This window comes from Alligator mississippiensis, chromosome 2 (assembly GCF_030867095.1).
Source record: "Alligator mississippiensis isolate rAllMis1 chromosome 2, rAllMis1, whole genome shotgun sequence".
NCBI classification, from domain to species: domain Eukaryota; kingdom Metazoa; phylum Chordata; order Crocodylia; family Alligatoridae; genus Alligator; species Alligator mississippiensis.
In genome coordinates, this window is record NC_081825.1 from 65,802,230 (window position 1) to 65,828,768 (window position 26,539).

At 41.9% G+C, this 26,539-nt stretch overlaps 2 protein-coding genes across 3 annotated transcripts in view; both read left to right on the forward strand.

Moving 5' to 3' along the window:
• SLC7A2 (solute carrier family 7 member 2) overlaps nt 1–15,972 on the forward strand; it is a 75,689-nt gene extending 59,717 nt beyond the window's left edge. For both annotated transcript variants that reach the window (XM_059721792.1, XM_059721791.1), the window contains exons 8-12: nt 4,907–5,009; nt 5,501–5,706; nt 6,097–6,263; nt 7,301–7,409; nt 8,709–15,972. In XM_059721792.1, coding sequence (XP_059577775.1) covers nt 4,907–5,009; nt 5,501–5,706; nt 6,097–6,263; nt 7,301–7,409; nt 8,709–8,899 — 776 coding nt within the window. In that variant the 3' untranslated portion in view covers nt 8,900–15,972. The remainder of the gene's footprint in view (nt 1–4,906; nt 5,010–5,500; nt 5,707–6,096; nt 6,264–7,300; nt 7,410–8,708) is intronic.
• A 7,196-nt stretch (nt 15,973–23,168) lies between these two features.
• PDGFRL (platelet derived growth factor receptor like) overlaps nt 23,169–26,539 on the forward strand; it is a 34,278-nt gene continuing 30,907 nt past the window's right edge. The window contains exon 1 of the mRNA XM_006262532.4: nt 23,169–23,318. Coding sequence (XP_006262594.1) covers nt 23,264–23,318 — 55 coding nt within the window. The 5' untranslated portion in view covers nt 23,169–23,263. The remainder of the gene's footprint in view (nt 23,319–26,539) is intronic.

Sequence of the window (26,539 nt, forward strand, 5' to 3'; positions counted from 1 at the left end):
ATTCTATGTTTGAGAAGTGTATCTAAAAAAAACTCCATAGCTTTTATAGTGGATAACTTTTTTCAGCTGTGTGTGTATCTAGTAATTTATAATCTTAGATTTTGTTGTAAGTAGTTTAGCAAAACTGTTTAAGTGTATCCAGTATTAAAGTTATCTGGCATTCCCACCGTAGCATGAATAGTTTCAACATTTTAAGCAGTGTTAAGAAGATTAAATTTTGGCCTTTTAATTTAAATGATCAGAGCAAGACTACAGTTGAGGCCAAATGTAGTCACATGTAAAAGTTATTGTGACTATCTGTCTCCCATATAATAATCATAATAATGAAATTCTGCAGAAAGTGAAGTGCTCTGAAAACAGTCAAATCAAATTTTAGCAAAGGCAGGAGACTAATGAGAGGTATTTCCTGGATTTGAAAAGCTGCATGCTTTTCTCGATCATATTTGCACTTTAATGCAATACCGTGTGATGTGCACCTAAAATTGGATTAGCAGTTTAGCTTCTAGTTTTATGCTAGGTTTTATAGTAAGCAGGCTTAGCTTCTTATTCTGATAATGAATGTGTAGAAGCTTATTTATTAATACTTCTACTTAGACTATATATAAGTTTTTTCATATGGTAGCATTTTTTTATTTCTTCCAAGTAAAGGCTAAATAGGAAAATTTAACCCCCTGAAAAGCTATATAGTAATATTTTGAACTACGGTAAATAAAATGTTCCCATTTTTAAAATATTTTCCCAAAAACATATAGGTACTAATTTTATCACTGTTTAAGGTGAGATTGTCTTTTTGTGGGTGCTTTATGTGCTGCTTAGTTCAACATTCTTTAAATGCTGCATGAGTTTTACATATACAAAGGACTGGGAAATGAGAAGGTTGCATTTTGTAATAAAAGTAAATGTATCTGTTTACTTTGACAAAATGCATGTTCATCCTACATTCATGGCAAGGACAGTATTAAAGATGTGACATTTCATTTTTTTAACTAATAGACTGCCCAATTTTTGAAAAATCCTGTGTAAAGATTAGGATAGAAGAATGTCAAAAAAGAGCAGATTCTTAGCCATAAAGTGATAGAGAATATTTATGATAAATAGATGTGATTTAAAAGGAGAAATTGAGAAGTTGGATTGGTTTTAAAATATATTACATATTAAAATTAGCTAGAGAATGTGTAATATATGGGGACACTTTCCAATATCTAATTGGAATGTTTTCAGTTATGAGCTTATTCACATGCTGTCATCCCTGAGCTCTACTTCCCTGCAGTTCTTTTTTTTTTTTTTTTTGTACAAGTTGACTGCTGACAAGGGTAATGAGTGTAGTGTGCATCCACGATCATGCAGAATATCATTTACTTTGGTTGTCCAGGAGATAAATTTTAGCAATATGATAGTCTTGTTTTCAGAAAGTTTCATAGTTTCATAGATGTAGGGTCGGAAGGGACCTAAGTAGATCATCAAGTCCGAACCCTTGCCCTGGGCAGGAGTGAATACTGGGCTCATATGACCCCAGCTAGGTAATTATGAAGCCTCCTCTTAAAGACTCCCAAGGTAGGAGCCAGCACCACTTCCCTTGGAAGTTGGTTTCAGATCCTAGCCACCCTGACTGTGAAGTAGTGCCTTCTAATGTCTCAAACAATTTATGGCCGTTATTCCTTGTTACACCAGGAGGTGCTTGGGGGAACAGGGTCTCTCCCATTCCCTGCTGGTCCCCCCCGGTAAGTTTATAGATGGCCGCCACGACCCCTCTCAGCCTTCTCTTGTTAAGGATCTTTTCATTGCATATATATGTGTATGAATATGCATGCATACACATATTCATATATATTTAATAGGCAGACAAGGTTCTTTGGGTAAATGTGATATCTTTTATTAGACTAACTAAATAGTTGGGAAAATTGTTCTTTGCAAGTTTTTGGGCACAAAGCCCTTCTTCAGGAATACATATTTATTCACACATATACACATATTTACAAAAATGTAGGTAGCGTTGTTAAATTTGACCGTCTTTATTTACACTGAAATTCTTGTAGTAATACAAAACCTTATAAAAGCCTTCTAAGTGGTTTCAATATCCAACCAAACTCAATAAACAAATACATGTTTAAAATAATCGTCAGCTAAATACATTTTGAATAAATTTGCTTTATTGTTACATGCAGTGGCTGCCTTCATTACTTGCTTCATGAGCTGTACAGTTGCACATCTATATGCAGAAAATATAGACCAAAAATACTCACTAAGAGATGGCTATGGATTACACTGGTTTGGTTTTAAAAATACTTTTATATTCAATTTGTCTCATTATGGAACTGCTCAATTTTGCCATTAATTTTAATTATAGCAGGATGAGGTTTTTAACTTGGAAAATTTACTAAATCAATAGTGTAGAGCTCCTAGGGGAGAAGAAATGTGTGAATTGCCATATATTATTTTGCTTCAAAAGGGAGACAAGGATTTATCCACAGGTGAAGGCAATGTAAATATGTAATAATATGTAAACCTGTTGACTGCTTGTATGTTTTGCAGATAATCTATTTTACCCTGTATGAATAGAGAGAGACTGGCTATCATTCAAGGGGGCTAGGACATAGTCCAGGAGAAGCTGCCAGCCCCACAGAGTGACAAAAGGAAGTTGCTCAGATAGATGGCAAAAATAAATATGATTTCACCTGGAAAAAGGTCTGATCAAATGAAGGACAGCTTAGGGGAATGAGGAAGGGTGAGGTTGATGGGCAGCTGAGCTGGAAAGGAGAGAACAGGAAGGGGACTTGGACCTGGATGAGCTCATATCCAGAGACTGAACAGCCAAAGGAGGATGAGTTCTGGTAAAGGTATGAGAAAGTGAAACACCTGGCTGGACAACTGTGAAGATTTGAGGTTTCATCAAATAGTAAAACTGGGCCCTGGAAGAGGGCAATTTTAGCAACTTCAAGTCCTCTGCCTCTTCAGGAAAACCATGATATGGGTGCCGCAGGACATCTCCAGGGGGTGCTGCCACTACAGAGGGAAGAACCGGGGTCCCCCACAGATCCTTGGCCCATTGGCAGCTCAACCCATGGCTGTGGGCAGGCTCCACTGAAAAAAAGAAAAAGGGATTGGGCTCCTCACTGCTTCTGCCTTCAGCAGATGCCTATTGAAGGCAGATGCAGTGAGAGGCCTTAAGCTTTTTTTCTGTGGAGCCTTCCTGCCTCTCCCGCAGCCGGGGGAAAATCTAATAGCTGTAACGCATCATTGCAAACTTAACTACATACCAGTGTAGTTCAGTTTGCAATGACGCAAACTCATCTAAAACGACCAAAACTTGCACGCATGTAATATGTGATGCCATTAAGCCACATTTTCGTCACATGTACAAGTACCCCAGGAGGTCCACTGGACATCATAGTGTGACCAAGACCTTAAAAAAGTTAAAGATGTATTATCTATCCAGTCTGTGGTGAAGGCTGTGGGTTTTTTGAGCATGTCAGTAATGTAAACAGGTATAGCCTGTGTAGTTATTAGTCATGTCCTGCTACAAGAAGAGGGAAGAATGGAGCATTCTGTGGTATATTTCAGAAAAAAACTTACAACAACAACCCAACAAAGCATATGGAACAATAAGAAAGGTCTAGCTATGAAATGGGCAATGAAGAAGTTGTGATGCTATACACCAGGCAGCCACCTTATGGTGGGCCCCAGTCATACCACTTCAAAAAGGCTACACCAAATAAAACCAGGCTACACCAAATAAAACCAGGTAATACTAAGCTAAAGTGGTGAGATACATGAAGGTCATGAAGTGCTCCTTTACATGATATTAGAAGAAAAAAGAAGAAGTACCCTTTAACACTCTGACCTATGGTGGCAGAAGTCCTGATCCTTAAAGAATTGGATATAAATTCTGCAGAAGGGAGGAGGAAAAGGCAAAAGACAGTTAGACATGGTATTTCTTTTATCAGGAAAAAAGGTGTGAGCAATGGACAGCTCCTATTGGGGAAGAGCAGGACTGGAAAAGACCTACCAAAAGAAAGGGCCTGAGTTTATTTTCTCAGGGAGATGAACCAATGAGGCTCAAAAGGATTTCTGATGATTACCAGAAAGGTCCTAGGGAGGGCCCAGGAAGACTTTGGGGAGATTTACAAAGGCTGGTGAGGTAGTCCCATGGGATGAAATTTTGTTTCTTTTCATATAAATGGTAGTACCTGGGTGTTTTTAGTCCTTCCTCTGCACTGGCCCTACTTCTGCATATAAGGCCTTCCCTTGTAACAATCCTCCAAAGCTTTCTTAAAATAGCTTGGTTAAAAAATGTGATATTAAAGTGATTTTTAGAAGGGGATTAGCAGCCCCTATCCTCAGAGTGCTAAGGATCACAGAAATGACTGGCCAAACTTTGCTGACACCCTAGCAAGTGATAATGAGGTGGAATCATTTTTATTCTTAATATCTAAACAGCATGACCCACCACTGACTTTAACAGAGAATCATAGAGTCATAGAAAAGTAGGGCTGGACGGGACCTCCAGAGGTCATCTAGTCCAGCCCCCTGCTAGGGAAGGACCATTCCTATCCAAACCATCCCATACAAACCATAATATAAACTCTGCATAAGATTACTGTCAACCCAGTGGCTGGTTTTTTTTGGTTTTTTGACATTGCCTACTCTTGAGGGCTACGCTTCCTGAATGTAGATGCAAGACTCTACAGCTCATCATTGTCTATCATTTCAGGAACCCAGCTCTAAGCAGCTAAATTTGAAAATGATGACCTTGACTTTTAAAATACAATAGGATTTTATTGTATAATTGTTACTAAAACAACTAGGTAAAAACACTGTATATGCACTGTTGAGGCTGACTTTAAAATATAAACTCTCAATATACCAGTTTCACACAACTTCTGTATTTCTCCTTTCTCTGTTCTAGCTGTTATGGCATTTCTTTTTGACCTCAAGGCTCTAGTGGATATGATGTCTATTGGTACACTTCTTGCATACTCACTGGTAGCAGCCTGTGTTCTTATTCTTAGGTGAGTCACTACCACCCCACTTTGTTCTGCTATCTTATCATTTGTCTTGATCAGAATATATAACTACCATAGAAGTTCGTGTAATTTTTTTGCTAGGTACGTACATCTTAGAAAACTTGGTCCACTCATCTAAATGTTAATGCATATGTAATTAATGTAATGTAATTAATGTTAATGTAATGATTACCGGAGATGTAATCCAAAGAGCATATTAAGAATGGCTGTGTTTATATACTAATGTAGGAACTGGTCAAATCCAAAAAATATTTGAGATTTAGTTTCTGAAAGATAATTGCACAATCTTCCCCTCTACTACTGACGATACATGAAAGCAGAAGGTTTAGAATTTTCTTGCTTATACAGCTACTATTGTAGCATAGACTCATTGGGGATTTATTAAAAAAAAAGGAAGATGGAGATTGATGCAGTATTCAGGACTATCCTATTTCTACCTCCATCATGAGCTTATATACATATCTATTTATGGATAGGTACCAACCCAGTTTAACCTACGAGCAACCAAAGTATTGTCCAGAGAAAGAGGTTCTGCCAGGATCAGAAAGGGAATCTACAATAAGTGAATCGCAGGTTAATATGCTACAAAGGAACCGCTTCAGTCTTCAAACACTGATTAATCCATCCAGTCTGCCTACAGAGCAGTCAGCTACCACTGTCAGTTGTTCGGTGGGTCTCTTAGGTAAGTTGACAGATGTACAAATAAGTACAATATATTTACATAAACATTCATAAATAGCAGAATGTAATGTAGCAGAAAAAAAAGTTAAATCCAATTAAAACTTCCTACATTGCTTTCTTAGAAATGTCAGATGTGAATTTTTCTGGTGGAAAAATGTTTTTCTAGCTCACTCTTTATGGATTTTGTTTTGTAATCTAGTTTTCCCCCTAATTAAAAAGGAAGTAAAATGTGTTTTCTTACCAAATTATTTTTTTACCATTTGATGTTTACTCTGTTGCTAATTAGATGCTGCTATATTAGATGAAGCTGTATTTTTTTAAAGGAGATATTTCTGAAAGTTTACCTCCTTGAATTTTGCTTTTGATTTTCCATTTTCTTTTTTTTATACAGGTTTTCTGGTTTGTGGCTTGAGCATTCTGACCACATATGGGATTAATTCTATTGCCAGTATGGAGGTCTGGAGTGTGGTTCTTCTCGCTGTGTTAGCACTACTCTTCATTGTCACTGTTCTCGTCATCTGGAGACAGCCTCAGAGCCAGCAGCAAGTGGCCTTTCTGGTGAATAAAATAATAAATGGAAATAATGCCAGTTGTGTGTGTATCGGTCCATGTTTTTGTTTTTTCACGCAGATTCTTATCATTACAATCCAATTAACCCCACTAGTAACAGCAACAGTGGAAGTGCTGAAGTAGTTTGGCAGAGGCATTTTTACCTCTGTATGGCCTAGACCTTCTCAGTGCTTCTGTGCATACCACTGATAAATAGGAATTTATGTACTGGCTTTGTCAAGGTAAAAGAATCTGCAGTACACAGATCTACAAGATATTCCCTAACACTAGAAGACCTTGAGCCTATTGGCACAGAGGGTGCTTTCGCCCTAGTAGATGTAGCCTGGCTCCAACTGTTGTAGAGTATTTTCCTATAAAAGACAGGTTCCTTTCTCTTAGACCTGGAGGAGCAGTTTAGCATAAAACTAAATTCCTTGTGCTGTGTGTCATTAGGGCTCAGGCATTTCATGTGTCTCAGAGCATTAATTTATTAGCTTTTCCCCTGTTCTACAAGGCCTATTTCCCCCACTTCATTTAGGAAATGTGGAGGGGTAGAATTTGAGTGATGTGATGAAGGTAGTGCAAGCTGTTTGGTGGGGCAGTTTAGAAGGCATGCTTTTTTATTGAGCCAAGAGCAACTGCTTTAATTAAACTGCTTTTTGTTGAGGTGTGTTATCCTTTTCAATTATGTTTAAAGTATTCTGAGACCTGCTAACTATAAATTCAAATCAGTTAAGTAAATATAGTTCCAAATTGCTTGTCTAGTTTCAATTCAGGAATTCATTGGAATATATTCAGTACAAATTGCAAAGAATTTTTTCCATAGCCTTATATAGGTAAGACTATGTTTTATTTATAGGAAGCACTGGAAACTTATGTTTTGCAGAACCTGGTAATTCACCTGATAATAGACAGAAAACATTTCTTAGTCTTCATAAAGTGAATGTATTTGTCACTACCTGATCTGTGTTATAAAACTGAAATGTGATACATACTTTGCAGAAAGACTTGTAAACAATATTGACTTATAAAATATTTTTCTTTAGGTTCCACTCTTGCCATTTTTGCCAGCTCTCAGTATCCTGGTGAATATTTACTTGATGGTACAATTAAGCGGAGATACCTGGATCAGGTTTAGCATCTGGATGGCCCTTGGTAGGCACTTACTTATAACAAGAAGTTGTTGATTCTGTCATGTGTTTCCATTTATTTTTCTTCCTTTAAATATTTAAAGAAAAGGTTTTCTTTTAATAAATATCAAAGGATATTACAAGTTAAAAAGAGCATTTCTCAAAAGGTGTATATATCTGATGCACAGACAGTTGTGAAGTAGCAAGATGAGTAAAATTAAAGAACAAATTTCAGTTGCCTACAGAGTCCTTTCAAACAGAAGCCTTTTAAGCTTTATGTCTGAGTATGTATAGATCACCTTAGAGAAACACTGAGAATGAGTTTGGTAAAGTTGTACTGCCTGTACTATTTTAGGGGTAACATATTTGGCTTAGTTATAACATCAAAACAGGGAGTATCTGATATTCCCAGTTTTTGATTTGTAAATACAAAATGAAAGCTGAAAGTGGCTGCCGTGTCAAAGTTCTGTGGAAATTTTAGCTGGGGTGGGGAGAAGGGTACTAGTAGGAGATCAAAAATGGATGGATGGGCCTATGCAAACTGCATCAAACTGCTCTGTGCTGGCAGGCTCCATGCATGCTGCCTCCTCAGGCACCAAGCCCAGCCCTTTCACTGAAGAGGCTGGTGGGGAAGGTGGTATCCAAGGCTGCTGGGAAGGGAGGGGAGGGTAAGGAGAGGGGCAGGTAGGGGGAAAAGGAAACAGGGCAGGCACAAGCAGGGGGCAAGCTGCTCAACCTTCCCACACCACCTACCTCCTCACTGCCTGTCCGAGGCAGCAGTGGAAGGCATTAATTAAAGACTACCCTCCATGTATGTAATCTAATTATTGGGGGGGATCATTTTAGATTTTAGCAAATATGGTAATTGGGCAAGGAAAAAGAAACCTAGGGAGAAAACATCTAAAATCAGCTTTAATAACAGATACAACTGAAAATGTAGACAGAAGCATGTTTAAACCCTCCTCTTCCTACTTTATCACTTATTCTCCTGTAACTTACAATACTATGTAAAGTGTATTAAATGAAGTAATTGTTATGGTGCTGCAAACTTGCATTGCAGTCATAAATGAGATGCATTCTCAGTGTTAGCATTGGAAATAAAAGCACATGCAAGGAACTGGGCGATAGAAGTGATGCACTGGAGTCCTGAACTGGTGCTCTTGTACATGTAGGGAAACACTGGAGTACTACATATGAAGGCTTGAATACCATCAGGGAACTGTTCTAACAAGTGGCGGTTATTCAAAAAGCCAGAAGCAACTGCTTTAATGCACCATGTGCCTGAAAACCTATTAACTTTTTCTTTTTCCCTCCTTTTTGAAAGGCTTCCTTATTTACTTTGGTTATGGTGTCAGACACAGTATTGAAGGTCTCCACAGAGATGAGGGAGATGAAGATTCTTGCTCAGAACATAGTGGATTACAAGAAAAGAGCCCAGTGGAAGAAGCAGATGAAAATGAAAATGCAAGTGAAAGTGCTCAGTTTATTATAAATGAAAGGACAAGTGAATGTTAATTTTTGCCTACAACCTTAGCATGGATGTCTTTTAAAATAGCAAACTGTGACTGAATATAGTTGCTGAATGGAATTGTCAAGCATTTTCTGCCAACAGATTAACAATTTATTTTCCCATATTTTGAAAGTGTCTACCATAATGTGGCTGATATGTTGGACTAGCTGCTGAGCCATCTTGGCTCCTTTATACTCAGTAACATGAACTTCTCCTTCAATGATAACTAATATCTCAAATAAAAATACAAGGAAGATAAGATGATAAAAAACCTTCCAAAGGGAAGTACACTTTGATATGCTAACATTTTGGAGTGTTTTGTTTGCACCATCATATAATAGCAGTTGGCAATCACAATGTATAAAAAAAATGGAAGACAGAGAAGAGGGCTCCGATCACTTTTCATTGTGTGGTGAAAACAAGTGCCTTTCATATGTTCTTGTTATCCTTATACCTGTTAAAATATTTTGGTCAGAGTATATTGTGTGAACAATTTCAACCTTCTATCATTATAGTATTAAATATCTTCTTATTTTTTTACAAGTAACTCCCATGATGATAGATTGAATGCAAGACTAAAAAATATTTTGCAATGTCAATGGCATGAATCAAACACTTTTTACAAAGTAGAATATCATATATTTATATGAAAATGGTAAAGAAATATTTACTTATCCTTGCCAGTTAGTAGGTAAGGATAATTAAGGCTACTAATATGCTTATGAGCCTTAACAACCTTTTGAAAGGGTATTTAAGATTTTTCTGCTTAATGTACTTATCTTTTTTTCTTTTTCAATGTTGCTCCAAGTGCTAAAAAAACTCAAATGCAAAACTGGTGCCATTTGCCTGTAAAAACTAGGACATAATGGGTATATCATTATTCTTGGAGTGATACCTTGGTGCTACTGAATTCAGTAAGAATTTTGCCATTGACTTCAGCAGGACCAGAACTTTACCTTGAATGCCTAATTAGCACTTAAATCAGCGTAAATAAAAACTTCTGCCTTCATTGCTAATTTCTTTTTTCTTTCTCAATCATATATGGGATCTGAATTTATTGGGTGGGAAAGGGGGTGCAGGATATTTCTTCTTGTTTAGAAAACCAGGGCGTGTAGTGTCAGATTTCCTTGAGGAAAGACAGGAGGGATGGGAAAGCAAAGTGGTCAAGCTTTTATTTAAAAGCCATATTTAGGCTTATATTCAGTTTTGCTGATAGCACTCAAATGTGAAATGTACCTGTTTGCACAATATTGAGATTTTTTTCCTACACCAAAACAAATACATCAATATTTTACTGATCCTTAAACAAAATATCAGTGTCAGCAGAGGAGGCTGCCACAAGCGATCCTACATTGACAGTCTAGTACACCTGGGTACGCTCATTCCAAAGCTATCTTGTATGGGGAAGCAGGTCATGATTATAAGGTAGGGCGAATAATGAACTTGCATATAATGAAAGAGCAATTGGTACTGTTCTTTTCAATGCAGAAGCAAAAATTCGTATTACCTATCAAAGGTACATAATCACTTTTTGTGTATGTGCTTTGTGTGTGTATATAAATAACAGAGGCATCACTTATTGCTTAAGGAGGATATCAAAATGTGGAATTAGTTTGCAAAAATGGGTTTTTACTCATTAAAAATAAGTTTCCTGTAGTAAACAATGGGTGTTCTAAATGCTGCCATTGACTAGTATAGATAGGCATTCTTATAGTATTGCTGAAATATACTTTGCTGGGAAAAGTCTCTGTTTATGCTTGTAAAGTAAAATCCCAGGAAATGCAGTTTAGATGGCTATCTTGAGTGTTATGCTAGCTAATATTAAAAATCTATTTTTTATTTTTACATCTAGAATTCTCAGAGCAGAAGGACAAACATAATTATACTTATGTCTCTCCCTTTGTCTTGTTAGCAGCATTTGATTCTTGCTTCTGGTTTTAAATAAAAGTAAATCCCAATTCTGGCAAGCAACTAAGAGACAAATCTTAGTGGGTGCCTTGGTAGAAAATGCTTTTTGGTAGAAAGTTAAGAAAGGCATTGATAATATATAGGGAAATAGATTTTAATTTTGAGCTTGATTCTTTGTTTAATGGTTTGGATTGGGCTGAGAACATTTTGCAGAAACTGGAACAGAGGGAAGGATGGGTTGTTGCTTTTGCACCTAGTGGCCTCTACTGGTCATTAAGGATAGATGTTGTCCCTTACATTTCTTAACTAGAAGGTGCTTGGTTACCGTTGTGACTCTAGGGAAATCTCTAGAGGAAGTGTTAGAAGGCAAAAGCCTAATTTGTTACATACATTTCTCTAAGGGAAGCCTGTGGGAAGGAAAAATACTACCTCTCACCAAGGCTTGGGGAAAAGCTATTAACAGTTGTTGATTGTCTTAAATATTTGTGTTCACATTGTAGCATGGGATGTTTCTATGGGGGAAACCACAGGGAAGCTGATCAGCAATGTGAAGTGTATGGTAAGGAAAGAGTAAGGCTAAAGATGCCTGAAATATATGATGACAATGTCTGAAAAGCAAACTACCCAACCAAGGTTGTACAATATATTAGGCCAAATTTAGGCCTACTGCAAATGGGTGAAATTCTGATATTTTCAGTGGGATGAATGTGCTAGGTAACAGCTTTTACTATTAACTTTCAGCAATATAGATATCAAAATTCAAAAGTCTGCTTACCTTTTTTCTGAAGCATGTTTTCCAATACAGGTAACTCTATGGGATAGCTTTGCATTATAAAACATTTTTATTTGGGTAAAGAAGCTAGAGGGTGGTTGGCTTCAATGGCAAATCCTTTATCACAACTTTGAAGATGTTACTATAAAGTGGTTCAAAAAGTAGAAAGTTGACTTTGTACTCTTCATATTTGTTTCTACAAACTGTAGGTGAAACTGTAATAATATAATAGGAAACTAAAATGAATTTATGTCTAATTCATCACTGATACTGCAAAAGTGTGTAAAATCTATTTTAATCTGGATTGTCCATCCTGTCCTAGTGAATCAGTCTGAGCTTGGTGGGTGGAGAGACTGCAGAATAGTGCTCCTGATATTTATAAAATGTATAGTATAAACTCTCACTAGGACTGTTCTGATTATTAAGTAAATAAATATCCAACCTGCCATAATCCCTAAAATGTTAGGAATTAGGAAGATAGGATGTAAAACTAGAAAGGACTTCCTGGTTAATTGAGTCCAATCCCACATCATATAATCCCATTTATAAGTTTATCAAGCTCTGTTCTTAAAATGTAGCTAGGCCATGAGGGAGGCAGTGGCCCCAGTTTTGTTATAAAACATTTTTAATAGAACTGATCTTTTCAGATTGTTAAAATTATAATGCATCAAGAATAGTTTTTGAATGTCATCACTATTGTCTGTGACTCGGCATTAACCTGAAGGACATCATTAAAGGAAAACTCCAATGACTTGTTACACTATTATGAATAATTAAATGTTTAGTAGAAATAATTATACAGGAAATGTCAAGGCAGCTTTTAGAAATACAGATCACAGTTTCAATACCTCCATTCAATGTGTGAAACAGATCTCTGTCTCAGTGAGGTCTGCCATTTCAATGACGTTTTTCAGCAGAAGCCCATTTTGATGTAGAGTAGGACAGAAGAATCATATTGACCATATGAAATATTAGAAATCTAAGACTGTGAATGCTGTTGCAAGGGAGCTACTGAAAAAATCAAACTTCAATTATTTAAAAAAAAATACAGATCTTTACTCAAGACATCGTGAAAATCCCATATTGCCAAATTATTTGAATTAGAAAATACGACACTTGCTGCCCTATGCAAGCAGCACCACTGATCGAGATAGCAGTTTCCTGTTATGTTTTTTTAATTATATTTTAAATAGTAGTTAGAGGGCCCTCTTGTACAGGACCTGCTGCAGATTTAGTAAAACAGGGGTGCTCCTGTTTGGACAAAAGGGGCAAAGTAGGGGAGGCCTTTCTATGTGGAATGCCCCTGCAGCACAGTTAAGCACAGCTTTCTAACAATTCTTTGCATATCCCTGTATAAAGAGGATTGTGTGTGGGATACAGAAACTAGTTATTCCATTGCTTTACAACTACAAATATCAGTCCTTGAAACAGGAGTCAAACAGCCTTAAGCTCTGCTGCTTTTATGTGACAGAAGGAAAGACTCCTTTCCTTTCTTGTACCAAACTTCATTGTTGGGGGATGTCTGTATAGGGGGAGAGGACGGGGGAAGGAGGACTGACTTCAGTCCTTAGTAATTTAGTCTTTGTAATGTGATGCAGCAATTAGAATATTTTTTATTGCACTGGAATTTGACTTTAAAGGGATACTATCTTTTGACTAATCAAATTTCTGACTGAAAGAAAATGCTACCTACTATGATTATCAAAGGTTTGTACAATTAAAATAGTTTAGAGACGAACAGATCTGTTTTCCAACTTTTTTAATTTGTGTATTTGATAGCACTTTGTAGAGTTTTCCCTTTTGTGTCAGTATTTCCACAGCAATACGGGAGAAACTAAGAAATTAAAAAGAGGACCATATGATTATACAAATGTTGTTAAGGGAGGCTCAGAAGTGTATTACTAGAAACCATATTTTGTTTTAGTTGACTTAATTTCATGTTAAAGTAACATCACCATGTCTCCTCAGTTTTCTTCCTTCTTCAATGTAAAAAGCAAATTTATGTTTGTATGGTTAATGGGGGTGCCTTTATCAGTGCTAGCTGAGTAATATTATAGTAAGCATCAACTAAAATATATGTGTTATGTCTCATATCCAGTGCAGGCCCAATCCTGCAAGGTACTGGCTGTTCTGAATTTCTGTTGACCTTAATGGGATTTTTTTTCAGGGTCAGACTACACAAGGGCAGCCACACAAGTTCTTACACATGAGAGATGTCCATGTGGAAACATGTGAGAAATGCTACGTACAAAAGTTCATATACTGAACTTTCTTGTGTGTGTACACATGCATTTCTATATTTCCCAGTAATGAATGCTGTAAGATCAAACTTAAGTCCATATACTGCTTTTTAATTTTTTTAACACCATTAATGTTGATTGTAAATTATTCAGCTCCAGACAAATAATATAATATTTCCATAAAATAATCTCCATTGTCAGAGATGCATATTTTTTTTATTTTTGAAGAAAGACAGCAATAGTAAATGCTTTAGATAAATTTGGATATAGGTTTTTATTAATAGGTTGTATGTAATGTAAGCCAAATCATATTCAAATAGTTGTTCCCCCAAACTTCTTGATACAAAAAATGTTTGCATATTCCTTATTTACCAAGGTTCTCTCTGTTTGATATTATAACTTTATTACTAATTCTGCAATAGATGGAAAATAGTACATGGTACTGTAGATTTCATTGACTATTATCCTGTAGGTAATCATCATTTTAAACATTCACTTTGTTTTTAGTGGATAGAAAAAGTAATTGTATTCATGACTGTGTCACCATTAGTTGAGGTTTCCCTAATTTATCTGCTAATAAAGTGTCATGGCAATAAAGGGCAGGGGACTGTACTGGTAATATGGCATTAGTTATGTAGTTAGGCTTTTATTCCTTACATTTATTTGGGGGTGACGGGAGGGAAGTAAAACAGCTGTGCTGTGCAGAAACTTCAGGTGCGACCAGGAAGTCTGTTAAGATAAAATACACAATATAGTTTATATAGATATTTTATATACCTTAGATTGTGAATGTATGTTTAGCCATCCCTTAAGCCCAAACTTGTGCATGCTTTGTAAAGGCGGAATTATATCTGCTGTCATAAAGTGCAGATTATTTTCAAAGGGCTTTACAAAGTGCCTATATTGGGGGGTAACCTGAGCATCCTGGGCTATATAAAGTAGGTAAAATTCACCACTGTACAGAAAACCTGCGTGAGACTATACATCCCTAAAGTAGTACCCTTTATTACAACTGAGGCTGTCAGCCCTTAGATGTATTTCATACAAAATAGATTTAATTCCTATAAATATGTTCATGTGCTAGTTGCGTGATTTCAAAAGCTTTAATGAGCTTAGACCCTGATTCTGCAAAGAGTTACACTTGTGCTTTGCAAATTACAACGTGCAAGGCTCCCTTTGAGAAATGTGAAAGAATGTGGAAGAATTTGCAGGCTCGGGGCCTTAACTGCTTGTGACAAAACAGGCTGTTCACATCAGGCAGTGTCCTCAAATTTGTGTTCTAGTTTCCTGTTGCTTTAACAATTTTTTGTCCCCTGAAATATGCTTTTTGAGAGCCTCTGCATTTTTCTAGGTACATTTTCCAAAACTAAATGAAATTACTTTGTCTTTCTCCCCCCAACCCCACAATGTGATTTGATTCTAAGGATAATTCTCCCACTAACCAAGTTGAAGGACATTTGGGCACACATGCAGAAGAGAGGATTTCTGTGTATAAATACATATCTTTACTATTAGTTGGGCAAACACTAATGTGTTTTAGGTGTTCTCATTGAGCCCTTTCTCAGGCAAACTCCAACTGAAACCAATAGAAGTTCAGTGGAGTCAGGATTAAGGACAACAGGATTTGACCTGTGGTTCTTGGGAGGAATAGTTTTTTGCCTTTAGTGGTGATGGTTGGTAAAGCCTTTAATATATTTAATACATTTTAAAATTCTTTTGTGAGTGTTTATCATTTTAAAGATGTTACTGTTTGTAACTATTGTAACTTTGCTCTATCATGTTTATATGTACATTGTAGTAATTATGTCAAATTTATTACAGTATTTGCTGCTGTGCATTAAAGTGTAGATAGAATAATGATTGTGATGTAACTTAAAGTACATTTTTTTAATTCTGTATAATGCCCGAGTCTGAAAAATTCTTTCAATTTTTAAGTATGTAAAATATATTTTTTAAATATATGTAAGAATTAAAGGACTTTGTAGTGCTTGGGCTTTTCACTTTCACAACAGAATATAATCAACAATGTTTGAACTCACAACAGAACTTTTGATGGAAATTATATTACTGGTGTTTTATTCACTGTAAGATGTGCTTCATAGGATAACAGTTATGCATTTGTTATATATTTTTAAAATAAAGTTAACAATTATTTAAATGCACTGTTTATCACAGTTTCAATTTCACACCATATATTTAGAAAGCATGATAGAATGACCCAAACAGAAAAAACCTTGAGTGGGTCAATTATGTAACCCTTCTCCTGCCAACTATGAAAGCATCCCATTAACAACTTGTCTTTGATGCTACAATATCTTGCACTATAGTATGAAAGCATTTGGTTGTGAGAGAATAATAGCTGTGTTCTCTTGTGTTCTCTGTGTTTTTCCTGAGCATAGCATCAATAAGAATGGTACCACATACCGTGGTCAGGAAACTAGGATACTACGCTATCTCTATCACAGATTCACAGCAGAATTCTTAGTAAGTCACTAGGCTAAAATTCACAAGTGTCGACACTGATTTTTGGTGCCTAAATTGAGATCTTGGGCAAAATTTTAAAGGCACTGGGCAACTAATGTCCCTACTAATTTCAACAGCAGTGCTCAGCACATCTGAAAACAATGCCTGACATGCCCCAAAATGGACAAACTGGAGGCTGTTTTTGGAAATTTTGGCCTTTTCACAGTTTTCATTTTTTCACCTGAAAAATGAAGAAATCACTCCCTCAATTTTATAAAGCATTTTAAATACCTACAGTGATTAAAAATAGATGTAAAATATAAATACAAAGGGCTAGATTGTCAAAGTGTGTGTTTAAATCATGGTGGAAGGTGCTCAGTCACTCTACCAGGAAAATAAACCTACCTACCTACTCCCACTGCATGCACATCATCCCCAGAAACAAGGTGGTGAAGACACCGGGGCACATCCAGACAAGTACGGTTGTGCGGTGTTCTCTGGGCTGCAAGGGCATGCCGCCTGAGTGTGCGCTGCACTGGGGTTTTTTTCCTTCCATAGGTTTTTTTGACCCCTGGATATCCAGAGGTCAAAAACTGCAGGAAAAAAAAAAGGCACAGCGCACGCTTGGGCATCAAGTGCTGCTGAAAAGCAGATCCGGGCAGCCCGGAACTGTGCTCTGCTGCCAGCCAGGCTCCATGTGGCAGAATCGCCGCAGCTGCAGACCCGGGAGGTCCCCAGGACCCCTGGTAGGGCTGCTGGGGCCAGCATAGTGCTGGCTCCAGCCTCCCCTACTGCCGCTGGGGTAACTTGACACCTGCCAAAATCATGGCATGGGCATTCCCTGGGGACAAGTAGCTGTGGTGCAAGGTGCACCACTGCTATTTGTCCCTGGGGAACCAAACGTCCACACACATCTGGACACGCCCCAGGGTAGCAACACATGGTACTGTGCTCAAGACCTCTTTTTTTGGCACTGTCAGCTTGGAGTTAGAATCCTAGAATTGTAGAACTGAAAAGGACCTGTAAGATCAAGTCCAGTCCCCTGCCATGGGCAGGAAGTTATTGGGCTCACACAAACTCAACAAGGTACCTGTCCAGCCTCATTTTGAACTCCTCCAAGAATGGTGACTGCACCACCTCTGCTGGAAGTGTGTTCCAGATTCTGGCAATGCTTACAGAGAAAAAGTTATTTTTATATCTAGCCTGAATTTACCCTCTATAAGCTTATGCCTGTTGGTCCTTGTACTTCCTTGAGGTGCCTTCTTGAAGAGTTGCTCACCTGGATCTTGGTGTTTACCATGGATGTACTTGTAGGCAGCTATCAAGTCACCTCTCAGCCTTCTCTTACTCAAACTAAACAGGCCCAGTTCCCAGAGTCTCTCCTTGTAGGGCCTATCCTCCATCCCCTTGACCATAGGGGTGGCCCTTCTTTGCACCCTCACAAACTTATCCACATCCTTCTTGAAGTGCCCAGAACTGGACACAGTACTCCAGCTGAGGCCTCACCAGTGCCGAACAGAGAGGGAGAAACACCTCCCTGGATCTATTGGCCACACATTGGCTGATGCACACCACAGCTCTATTTGCCTTTCTGGCAACCTCATCACACGGTTGGCATATATTCATCTTCCAGTTGGTTGTGACTGCCAGGACCCATTCAGATGCTGTGTCAGCCAGTGTACCACAAACCATCATGTAGTTATGGTGAAGGTTCTTCCTACCCAGATGAAGAAACCTGCACTTCTCCCTCTCAAACCTCATCTGATTTTATTCTGTCCATGAGTACAGTCTGTCAAGGTCATCCTGGATCCTGACTGTATCCTCCAATGTGCCCGCATTTCCCCACAGCTTGGTATCATCCACGAACTTAATCATTGAGCTTTCTACCTCCTCATCCAAGTCATTAATAAATATATTAAAAAGCACAGGTTTAAGCACCGATCCCTGGGGGCCACCACTGGAGACGGCCCTCCAGGATGAGGCCATCCCATCAATCACCACCCTCTGTGAGTGGCCTCTAAGCCGATTAGCACCCACCTCACTGTAAACTGGTCCAGTCCAGCATCCTCCCGTTTGTTTGAGAGAATCCCGTGGGAAACTGAATCAAAGGCTTTACTGAAGTCTAAGTAAAACATGTCAACCTTGTGTCCCTCATCCAGATGGCTAGTTACTTGGTCGTAGAAGGACACAAGGTTTGTCAGGCGTGATCTATAAGCAACAAAGCTGTGCTGATTGCTTCTTAACACCCCATCAGTTATCAGTTTGCAATTGATGGCCTCCTTAAGACATTTTTCAAAGATTTTACCTAGGAACAAGGTCAGACTGACCGGTCTGTAGTTTGTAGGGTCATCCCTCCTCCCTTTTTTAAAGGCAGTGTAACTTGCCATGCCTTTCACCTGTGCAGCAAGTCGGTGTGAATCTTTCTGGCTTCACCATTGCTTTAAGAGAGGAACAAACTTGTTAATGTACTGGACCTTGGTAAGTGCCCCAGGGTGGGGAGGGGTCTCGCCTGCCACATCTTTGCTGGAAAATCAATTTTGATGGGGAGGAAGATGGTTTATCCCATCCCCCCCGGTACCTTCCTTTGGTCGTTCCAGTTGTCCTTCCTGCTTGGGGCTCCACCTCCCCTACACCACACCTAACGCCAACCAAAGCTGTTGTTGCTTGGGCCACCAGCAGTATTATGACGCGCACTTTTGGGTCTTAGACCCTTAGCTTTACTATGGCAGAATAGAGATGTTATTTGACTCCTTTGATCATGGCTGCACCTTGCCTTGCTTACTGTTGTATTTCCCAGCTTCCCACTCTCGACTCATGTCTTATACTTGCCGTGGGCTGGTTGTTTGCGGGTACCTGCTCTCTCTGGTTCTGTTGAGATCCAGCCTATGCTGTGGTCCTCTGCTGCCTACGGAGTCCCCTCCGGTGAATTATAGAGCTGTCTCTGGCTTTGCCTCTTCACTGATTGATTTCAGGAATATTGACATGAAGTATAAATTTAGGAGTTCGGCTTTTTTGCAAGCACTGACAGTGGGCTGCCCCTGAGTATTCAGTAGGGGTCCCACAGTGGAGCCTGATTTTTTTCTTGCTCCCTATGTATCTGTAGAAGGACTTTTTGTTGTCTTTTATTCGGGTTGCCAGCTTGATCTCCATGCCTTTCTGCCTTGGCTTTCCATGTCTTGTATCTACAGGTCCTGGCAATACAGGTGTATTCCTCTCTGGTTGCCAAGCCATTCTTCCATTGCTTATATGCTTCTTTTTTCTTTTTCAATAGCTAATATTCCTGTTGATCCAAGTGGGTCTATTGACTCTTTTCCTGTTTTTTGCCCATGTGGGAATGGCCTGTTTTGGGGCAGTGAGAATTGCCTACTTACGGAAGCACCACCATTCCTGAACTCCCAAGTTGTCCAGTTGCTGACTGCAGAGGGCTTCTCCAACTAGCCTCATGGCAGATCTTGGCAAACTCTTCTTGAAATCCAGGACTTCTGTTCTGCTGTCTGATTTCCCAGTCTTCCGGTGGATGGTGAACCTAACCAGGTTGTGATCACTGTCTCGCAGAGTCCCGCCAATCCTTAGGTTGCCCATGATGTCATCACTTTTGGCCAGCACTAAATCCAGACAGTTTGGCCTTACCCCTAGTAGGGCCTTCCACAACCTGTGTCAGAAACAGGTCATCTGTTGTTGCCAAGAAGTTGACTGACTTGCCGGAGGTGGCCAATGCTCCCAACAGATGGCAAGGTAGTCACTCATGACAATCATGTCTCTAGTGCTAGCTGCCTTAGTTCTCCGGAGAATGTCTGATCACTCTCCTCTTCTTGGGAGGGAGGCCTGTAGTAGACTCCCACCATCAGGTCTCCCTCTCCTGATCCCCCTTGTATCCTGACCCAGAGGGTCTCAAGGGACCCTTTCTTGCTGTCAAATGTGACCTGAAGGAAGGGATACTGCTCTTTCACATACAGGGCCACATCTCCTCCCTTCTTCCCAAACTAATCCTTCCTGTAAAGCCTATAGCCCTCAATATTCACTGCCTAGTTGTGTGTGTCATCCCACCAGGTCTCTGTTAACCCAACCAGATCGAAATCCTCATCAACCAGGAGGAGTACCAGTTCCTCCTGTTTATTTCCCGTGCTTCTGGCATTCCTGTAAAGACACCTGAGCTCTCCCCTATTGCCTCAGGTTTCCTGTCACGCTGCCTGTGTCACAAAGTGTCAGTACTAATCTGGCTGTCCATTCCTTGAACGCCTTCCCATGTGTCATTGTGGCTAGGGGCTTTTTGTACAGTAGTGGAACCTTCGTCCTGGCCCCCAGATGTGCCTAGTTTAAAGCTCTCCTCAACGAGTCAGTGACTCTTGTAGCGAAGAGCTTCTTCCCTCTGCTTGCGAGATGAATACTGTCCCTTGCATGCAGACCATGGTTGTAGAACTGTGTACCAAAGGTATCCAAATCCCACACATTGATACTATCTCTTAAGTCTTCAGTTGTCCTCCTCGATGCATTCCTTCCTCCAACGGCCACGGCCTCTGACCGGGAGGATTGGGGAGATGACTACCTGTGCTCCTAGGCCCTTGAGCTTTGCCCCCATGGTCTTGTAGTCTCTCATGATCCTCCTGGGGCTGCTTCTTGCTTTGTTGTTGGTGCCCACAAACACAAGGAGTATGGGGTAGTGGTCAGTAGGGCGGACCAGCTTAGGGGTTCTCACCTTAACATCTCTGATCCTGGCTCCTGGAAGGCAGCAAACCTCTTGTGCAAGGGGGTCTGGATGGCAAATGGCTCCTGTGCCCCATAGCAGGAAGTCTCCCACGACTATCACCCTACGTTGCTTCTTTGCTGGGGTCAGCTGATCCCACACGGATGCAACATCTGTCGATGGTGAGAGGGCTGCATAACTGTTGTCCAGGGTAATTGGTGGGACAATTGATGCACATTGTGGTTTCACTCCTGACGATACCAGTTCCCAACCGCTATCAGTTGTGGCATCACGGTCAGGCCCACTCCTCTGCCTGGCTCCATGGCCTGTGTCCGTGGCTTCCTTCTCCAGATGCAGGGCCTGGCAGTAGATGTCAGTCTCTGCCTCATGTTCCCTAATGATCTGCAGCCTGTCCACCTCCTCCTGTAGCTCCCTCACCCAGCTCTCCAGAGTCTCCAGCAGCAAGCACATCCCACAAGTGAGACCACTCTTGGCCTTGGTCTCAGCAACCAGCAGGCATACTAGGCAGCCCCCACAGCCTGGAGTCAAGGGCTCCGTCTGTGTGCAGGCCAGGACCATAGGCTCTGTCTGGGTGAAGGTCTCTGAGGTACTGGAGTGGGGAGTGATCTATCCAAACCAGGAAGCCTAGGGGTACAGTGTGTACCCATCATGATATTGCAGGGTACCCTGGCTGAGTGTCTGCGTATGGTTTGTAGGAGACCGAGTGGGTGTTAATGCCCCAACTTGGTCCCTACCAGCTGTTGCTGCTGCTGCTGCTGCTGCTGCGGCTTAGCAGGCAGGCTCGAGCAGTTGCCTGTAGGGAGATCCCTTAGCTTCCTGGTTTCCCGAACAGCTGGGGGATTCCCAGGATCCCTGGGAGGGAGAGAAGGTTGGTCCCCGTCCCCTTTACCTAATGTCCAGTGCTGGGGGGACTTTCCTCGGCATGGAGGGGCTTTGGTTTCCCAGAGGGTGCCCTGACATGCATGGGGCAACTGGGGGCCAACTCAGGACTGAGAGTGCCTGCCAGCAGCCCTCCCATTCACCCTCCCATGCAAACTCCTGTGCTAACTCGCACTCTAGACCCAGAGCGTGCCTGCTTGTGTGGCTCCCTGGGGGCTAGGCTTGGCTCCACTCAGCTGCCTCCCAACACTGTTCCTGGCTACCTGCTGTGGTCCCTGCTTACCTCCAGACTCTGTGCTGGGGGGGGGGTCGGGGGTCCGCCAGGGGTTTATGGCTCTTGGGGGCATGATGGACTTTCACCCACGTATCTCCACCAGAGGGCTGGTCCCAACAGTTATCTGAAGGCATCTTCACTGTCACATTTCCAAGGTTGGTTCAGGTGATATAGGCCTGGTTGGACAGGGAAACAAACTGAGCATCATATCAGCACAGCATAAGCAAATCCAATGGTACTTAAGTGTTGCAAGTACCAGGCACCTTGCCAGATGTGTCCATGGTCTTCAAAGCCCTTGGGACTTTGGCTTGAACTTGAACTCCAGTGGTTAGAGTGTGATCAGTTAGATATCTCTGGGGTTAGGTGGCAAGGGATACCTATGTCTCTTTGAATATTTGAATCAAAGCCTTTTCTTACATCATGTAAAATAATAAATAAATAAATGTGTTTAATGTTAGATTGATGTGGTATCGTCCAATGGGAAGGTTGTCACACCTGTTAAGGCATTCCCCATCCTCATACCTATTGTAGCTCGTTGCCACAGCAAAATTTCACGGCGCACCTGGTCATTTCTGATGGCGTGCTCTCGTGCTTCGGCGCATGGCTTGGGAAGCACGGCCCTAAACTCAGCTCTTCCATGGGCTTCTGCATGGCAGGACTTCAGCACAAGGGCTGCCATCCCTGCCCTCGCCCAGGTGCACACTTCTGAGCGCCTGCAGCGGGGTGCTGAGGGCCCTCCCTAGGCTGGGGAAGAAGTGGCAGAAGAGGGACTTGGACCCGGGGCTCCCATTCCTTGGGTGGCCCCGGCCCCTGAGGTCTGAGGCAGGAGGAGAGAAGCGGGCTCCTGCTCCAAGGAAAACCACGGCGCCCGCCGCTTTCTGCCGGCCTCTGAGCAGAGCAGAGCAGCGCAGGGACGCTACGAGCGCGCCTCCCGGGCAGCCCGGGGGGCGGGAATCGGCCCTGGGCGCAGAGGCAGGGCTGCTCTGGCCCGTCCCGGCTCGGGCCGGGGGGAGGCGGCCCCGCCCCGCCGGCTCCTCCCCCGGCCCCAGCCCGCTCTCCTCCTGCCCGCGCCCAGCTCGGCGGGAGCCTCGCGGAGGACGCGCCCGCCCCTGCCCGCGCACCGCCGACATGAGGCCGTGGCTGTGGCTCAGCCTCCTGCTGCTGCACGAAGCGCTGCGACACGGTGAGAGCAGGTCCCGCGGCTCCTCCATGCCCCCGCCCCCGCCGGCCCCGGCCGGCCGGGCTGATCCGCTGCCTGCCGTCACCTGCCGCTGCATCCCGCCGCCCGCCCTGCACCTCCTGCTGCCCCCAGCACATGTGCGGGGCAGGTTTGTGTCTCACTTCCAATCCTGCCCTCCCCCCCTCGGGCCCCCAACCTATCCCTGGGGCTTGAAACATGTGTAAAGGCTACCGGTGTAAATGGGGCTCGGGTTGAAATCCGCCTGGACCACTCGGGTTACATCCCCCACGTACTTGCAAACGTGTCCATTTTTTTAGGTGGGAGGTGGGGTTACGGGCTATTCCCCACCCACCTCGCCTCAGAGTCTGATTTCTGGGCAGCGTCGGGTCCGCGTGGGTGTAGAGGCAGCGTCCAGCGGAGTTGGGATGCAAAGAAGAGTCCCGGAGAGGCGGCGAAGGGGCATGAAGTTGTGGGACTTCAAAGCAGCGTCCCAGTGCAGCAGAGCTGTGTTTCTCCCAGCCCGCGCAGGCTGTGAGCCCCAGCTTCTCTTATTCCCTAGACAAAAAACAGATTTACTCTCTTATACAACCTCAGTCCACTGCCAACAACCTGGTTTTGGTTTTCTTGTGCTTAAGGGTACTGACCAGAATATGGCTGCTTCTTCATGTGTTTTTGAGATGGGGAAAAAGCCTTTTGCAGAAATGCCAAATTCCTTTTTTTCCCTTAAGTGCAGAACATAAGCCAGTAGTTCATATGAAACCTTTTTTGCTTTTCTGAGGGAAGAAACACGTGAGCGCTACATGTCATGAAGAAGAAAAACATTCTGTGCTTCAGCTCTAGGTGGAAAACAGGAAAGCAGTTGTCAAATACTTTTAAGCGCTGGTTTGAGGTTTTTCATAAGCCAACACCCTGGCTGCACGGGCCAGATAAAATCCCAGCTGTAGGCTGCCACCCCTCCATCCATACCAGGAATGCTTAGTCTCCAGCCCATGGAGCCATGGCATCCAGCCCTTGGGGCTCCCTACAGGTCAGGACATTTGGCAGTGGGGGAGACGTGGCAATTAGCAATGGCATTGCTCCCCATCACTAGGTTTCCAAATGCCATGGGTCTGGTTCAGGCCTGGGCCACTGCGATGTGGCCAGATCAGGGCCCTGGGTTGTTGCCTCATAGCCAGATTGGGTCCTGGGCAGCCTGTTGGCAACTCAGCTGCACCTGGCCTGCACACTATATCTCCCCTGCTTGTACACAGCTAGATTGGGTCCTGCCTGTACCCGATCAGCCCCCTGCCATACCTGCCCCAAGTGCTACATTGGGCCCACTGGCCAAATTCAGCCTAGGACATCTGCATCCAGCTCCTGGGGCAAAAAAATGTTGGACACAGCTGGTCTAGGCTATTCTCAACAGGTGTTTATCTAATCTGTTCTTAATTACCAAGGATAGAGATTCTACAACTTCTCTACTTCTCCCTTTGCTGCCAGAGAATAGCATATTATATTCCTCTTTATTGTCACCCCTCAGGTACTTGAAAACCATTATTAAATCCTCCCCATACTCCAGACTAAATAATCTTTATTCTTCCAACTTTCTCTTGCAAGGTATGGTTCCTAGACCTGTAACCATTTTTGTTGCTTTGTGCAGGATTCTAATTTGCATAAAGAGGGAAGTGACTGATGGCTTTTTTGTTCATGAATACTACATGTTATGGGTCAAATATCTTTTCATTGCCAGTCACTCTAAATCAGGGGCTGGCAGTCTACAGGATCTGGCTTGCCAAGAGATTTTATTTGGCCCACCAAGCCAGGATGAAAGTGGTGATTCAACAGCTAGGGGAAGTTTATGGCCAGATTGGAAGTGCATTCAGTGATGGCCAGGTCCGCAGATGGGGGGCCCACCTTCTGAGTGAGCGGTGATAATTTGTTCTACTACTCTTAAAAGGTTGCTGACCCTTGTTATAAATGTATTTCATTGATGCTTAGTTTCAACCCATGATTTTCCATTACACTATCAGAGAGATATCTGCATGGAGAAAATTCATAGTATAGAATAACTATTTTGTGGTTTTACCTTTAAGTCCTTGCATAGATATTTTTATTGTGGAATATACCTTTTTCCAGTTTAGTTTGTTTATCGTGCCTTCTCTTCATGAAGATGTTAATTTGGATTAATCTGTTTGTTCTAGAATACACTAAATTAACCAGATCAAACCCAAGCATGTCTACCTGACTTTGCTATGCTATTTAAGGTACTTCTCTTGTTAAGCAGTGCATCCACTTCGCTTTATGTGAGTTCAGTTAGCTGCCTCTGGGGAAGGTAGGCTATGTGCAATGTTCTACCACTTGGTCCTTTATGTTTTGGGATTTTTTTGTTGAATTTAAAAGAAATATGATATTTGGGGTCAAACCAATGACTCGGATTTAGCTCTTGGCCTTCAGTGGTTAACCTGTGTTTTGCTTGTGCCACTTTTAAATTGCTGTTAGGTAGCATGAGAGTACAATGCTGAGTGCCGTAGTCATGACAGTTGATACTATAAAAAGGATGATATGCACGTATTGGCTGGATGGACTCGTATCTGTGGACTGAAAAGTGGTAATGACATGGCTGTGGCAGTAATACAGGTAGATTTATAAGAGGAGGAAAAGAAAGAAATCGAGCAGAGTGAAGTGGCACTTCTGGGCTTGCTTAGCCAGCAGTGACTGGTCAAACTGGGACAACCAGTAACGGTAGCAGAATTTCAGGCTGTGGAAGACTACTTTCCTAAAGACCTGTACAATCTCCCCATGGCATGCAAGCAGCAGAACAGCAACATAAGAAATGTGTTGCTTAGTAACAGGGCTGTCTGGTCCATTTAGTGAGGCAGACAACCCTGGGGTAGGAGCCCATCTCTGGGTGATTAGCTGGCAGTTAAAAGCCCAAAGGGAAAGCAAACTCTGGAAGCTGGGGAAAAATCAGTTTGTGGCTGGTAGGGAGAATAAAACCCAGAGGAGCTAAGGGGCTATTTCCTGCCTCCTGGAGAAAAGTGAAGTTTTGCTTTTCTCATTCATTTATTTGGGTCGAGGATTATCATTTGTTTTATGGACTATTGTTTGAACTGGCTGAGGGATTCGTAAGGGTACAGAGGCCATCTGCATGGAAGCAAGCACACCAGTCTGCTTATGGGTGGTGGAGAACACAAGTATCCTCCAGCTGTGAACCAGCAGAATGAGCCCCAAGGCTATATTGAAGT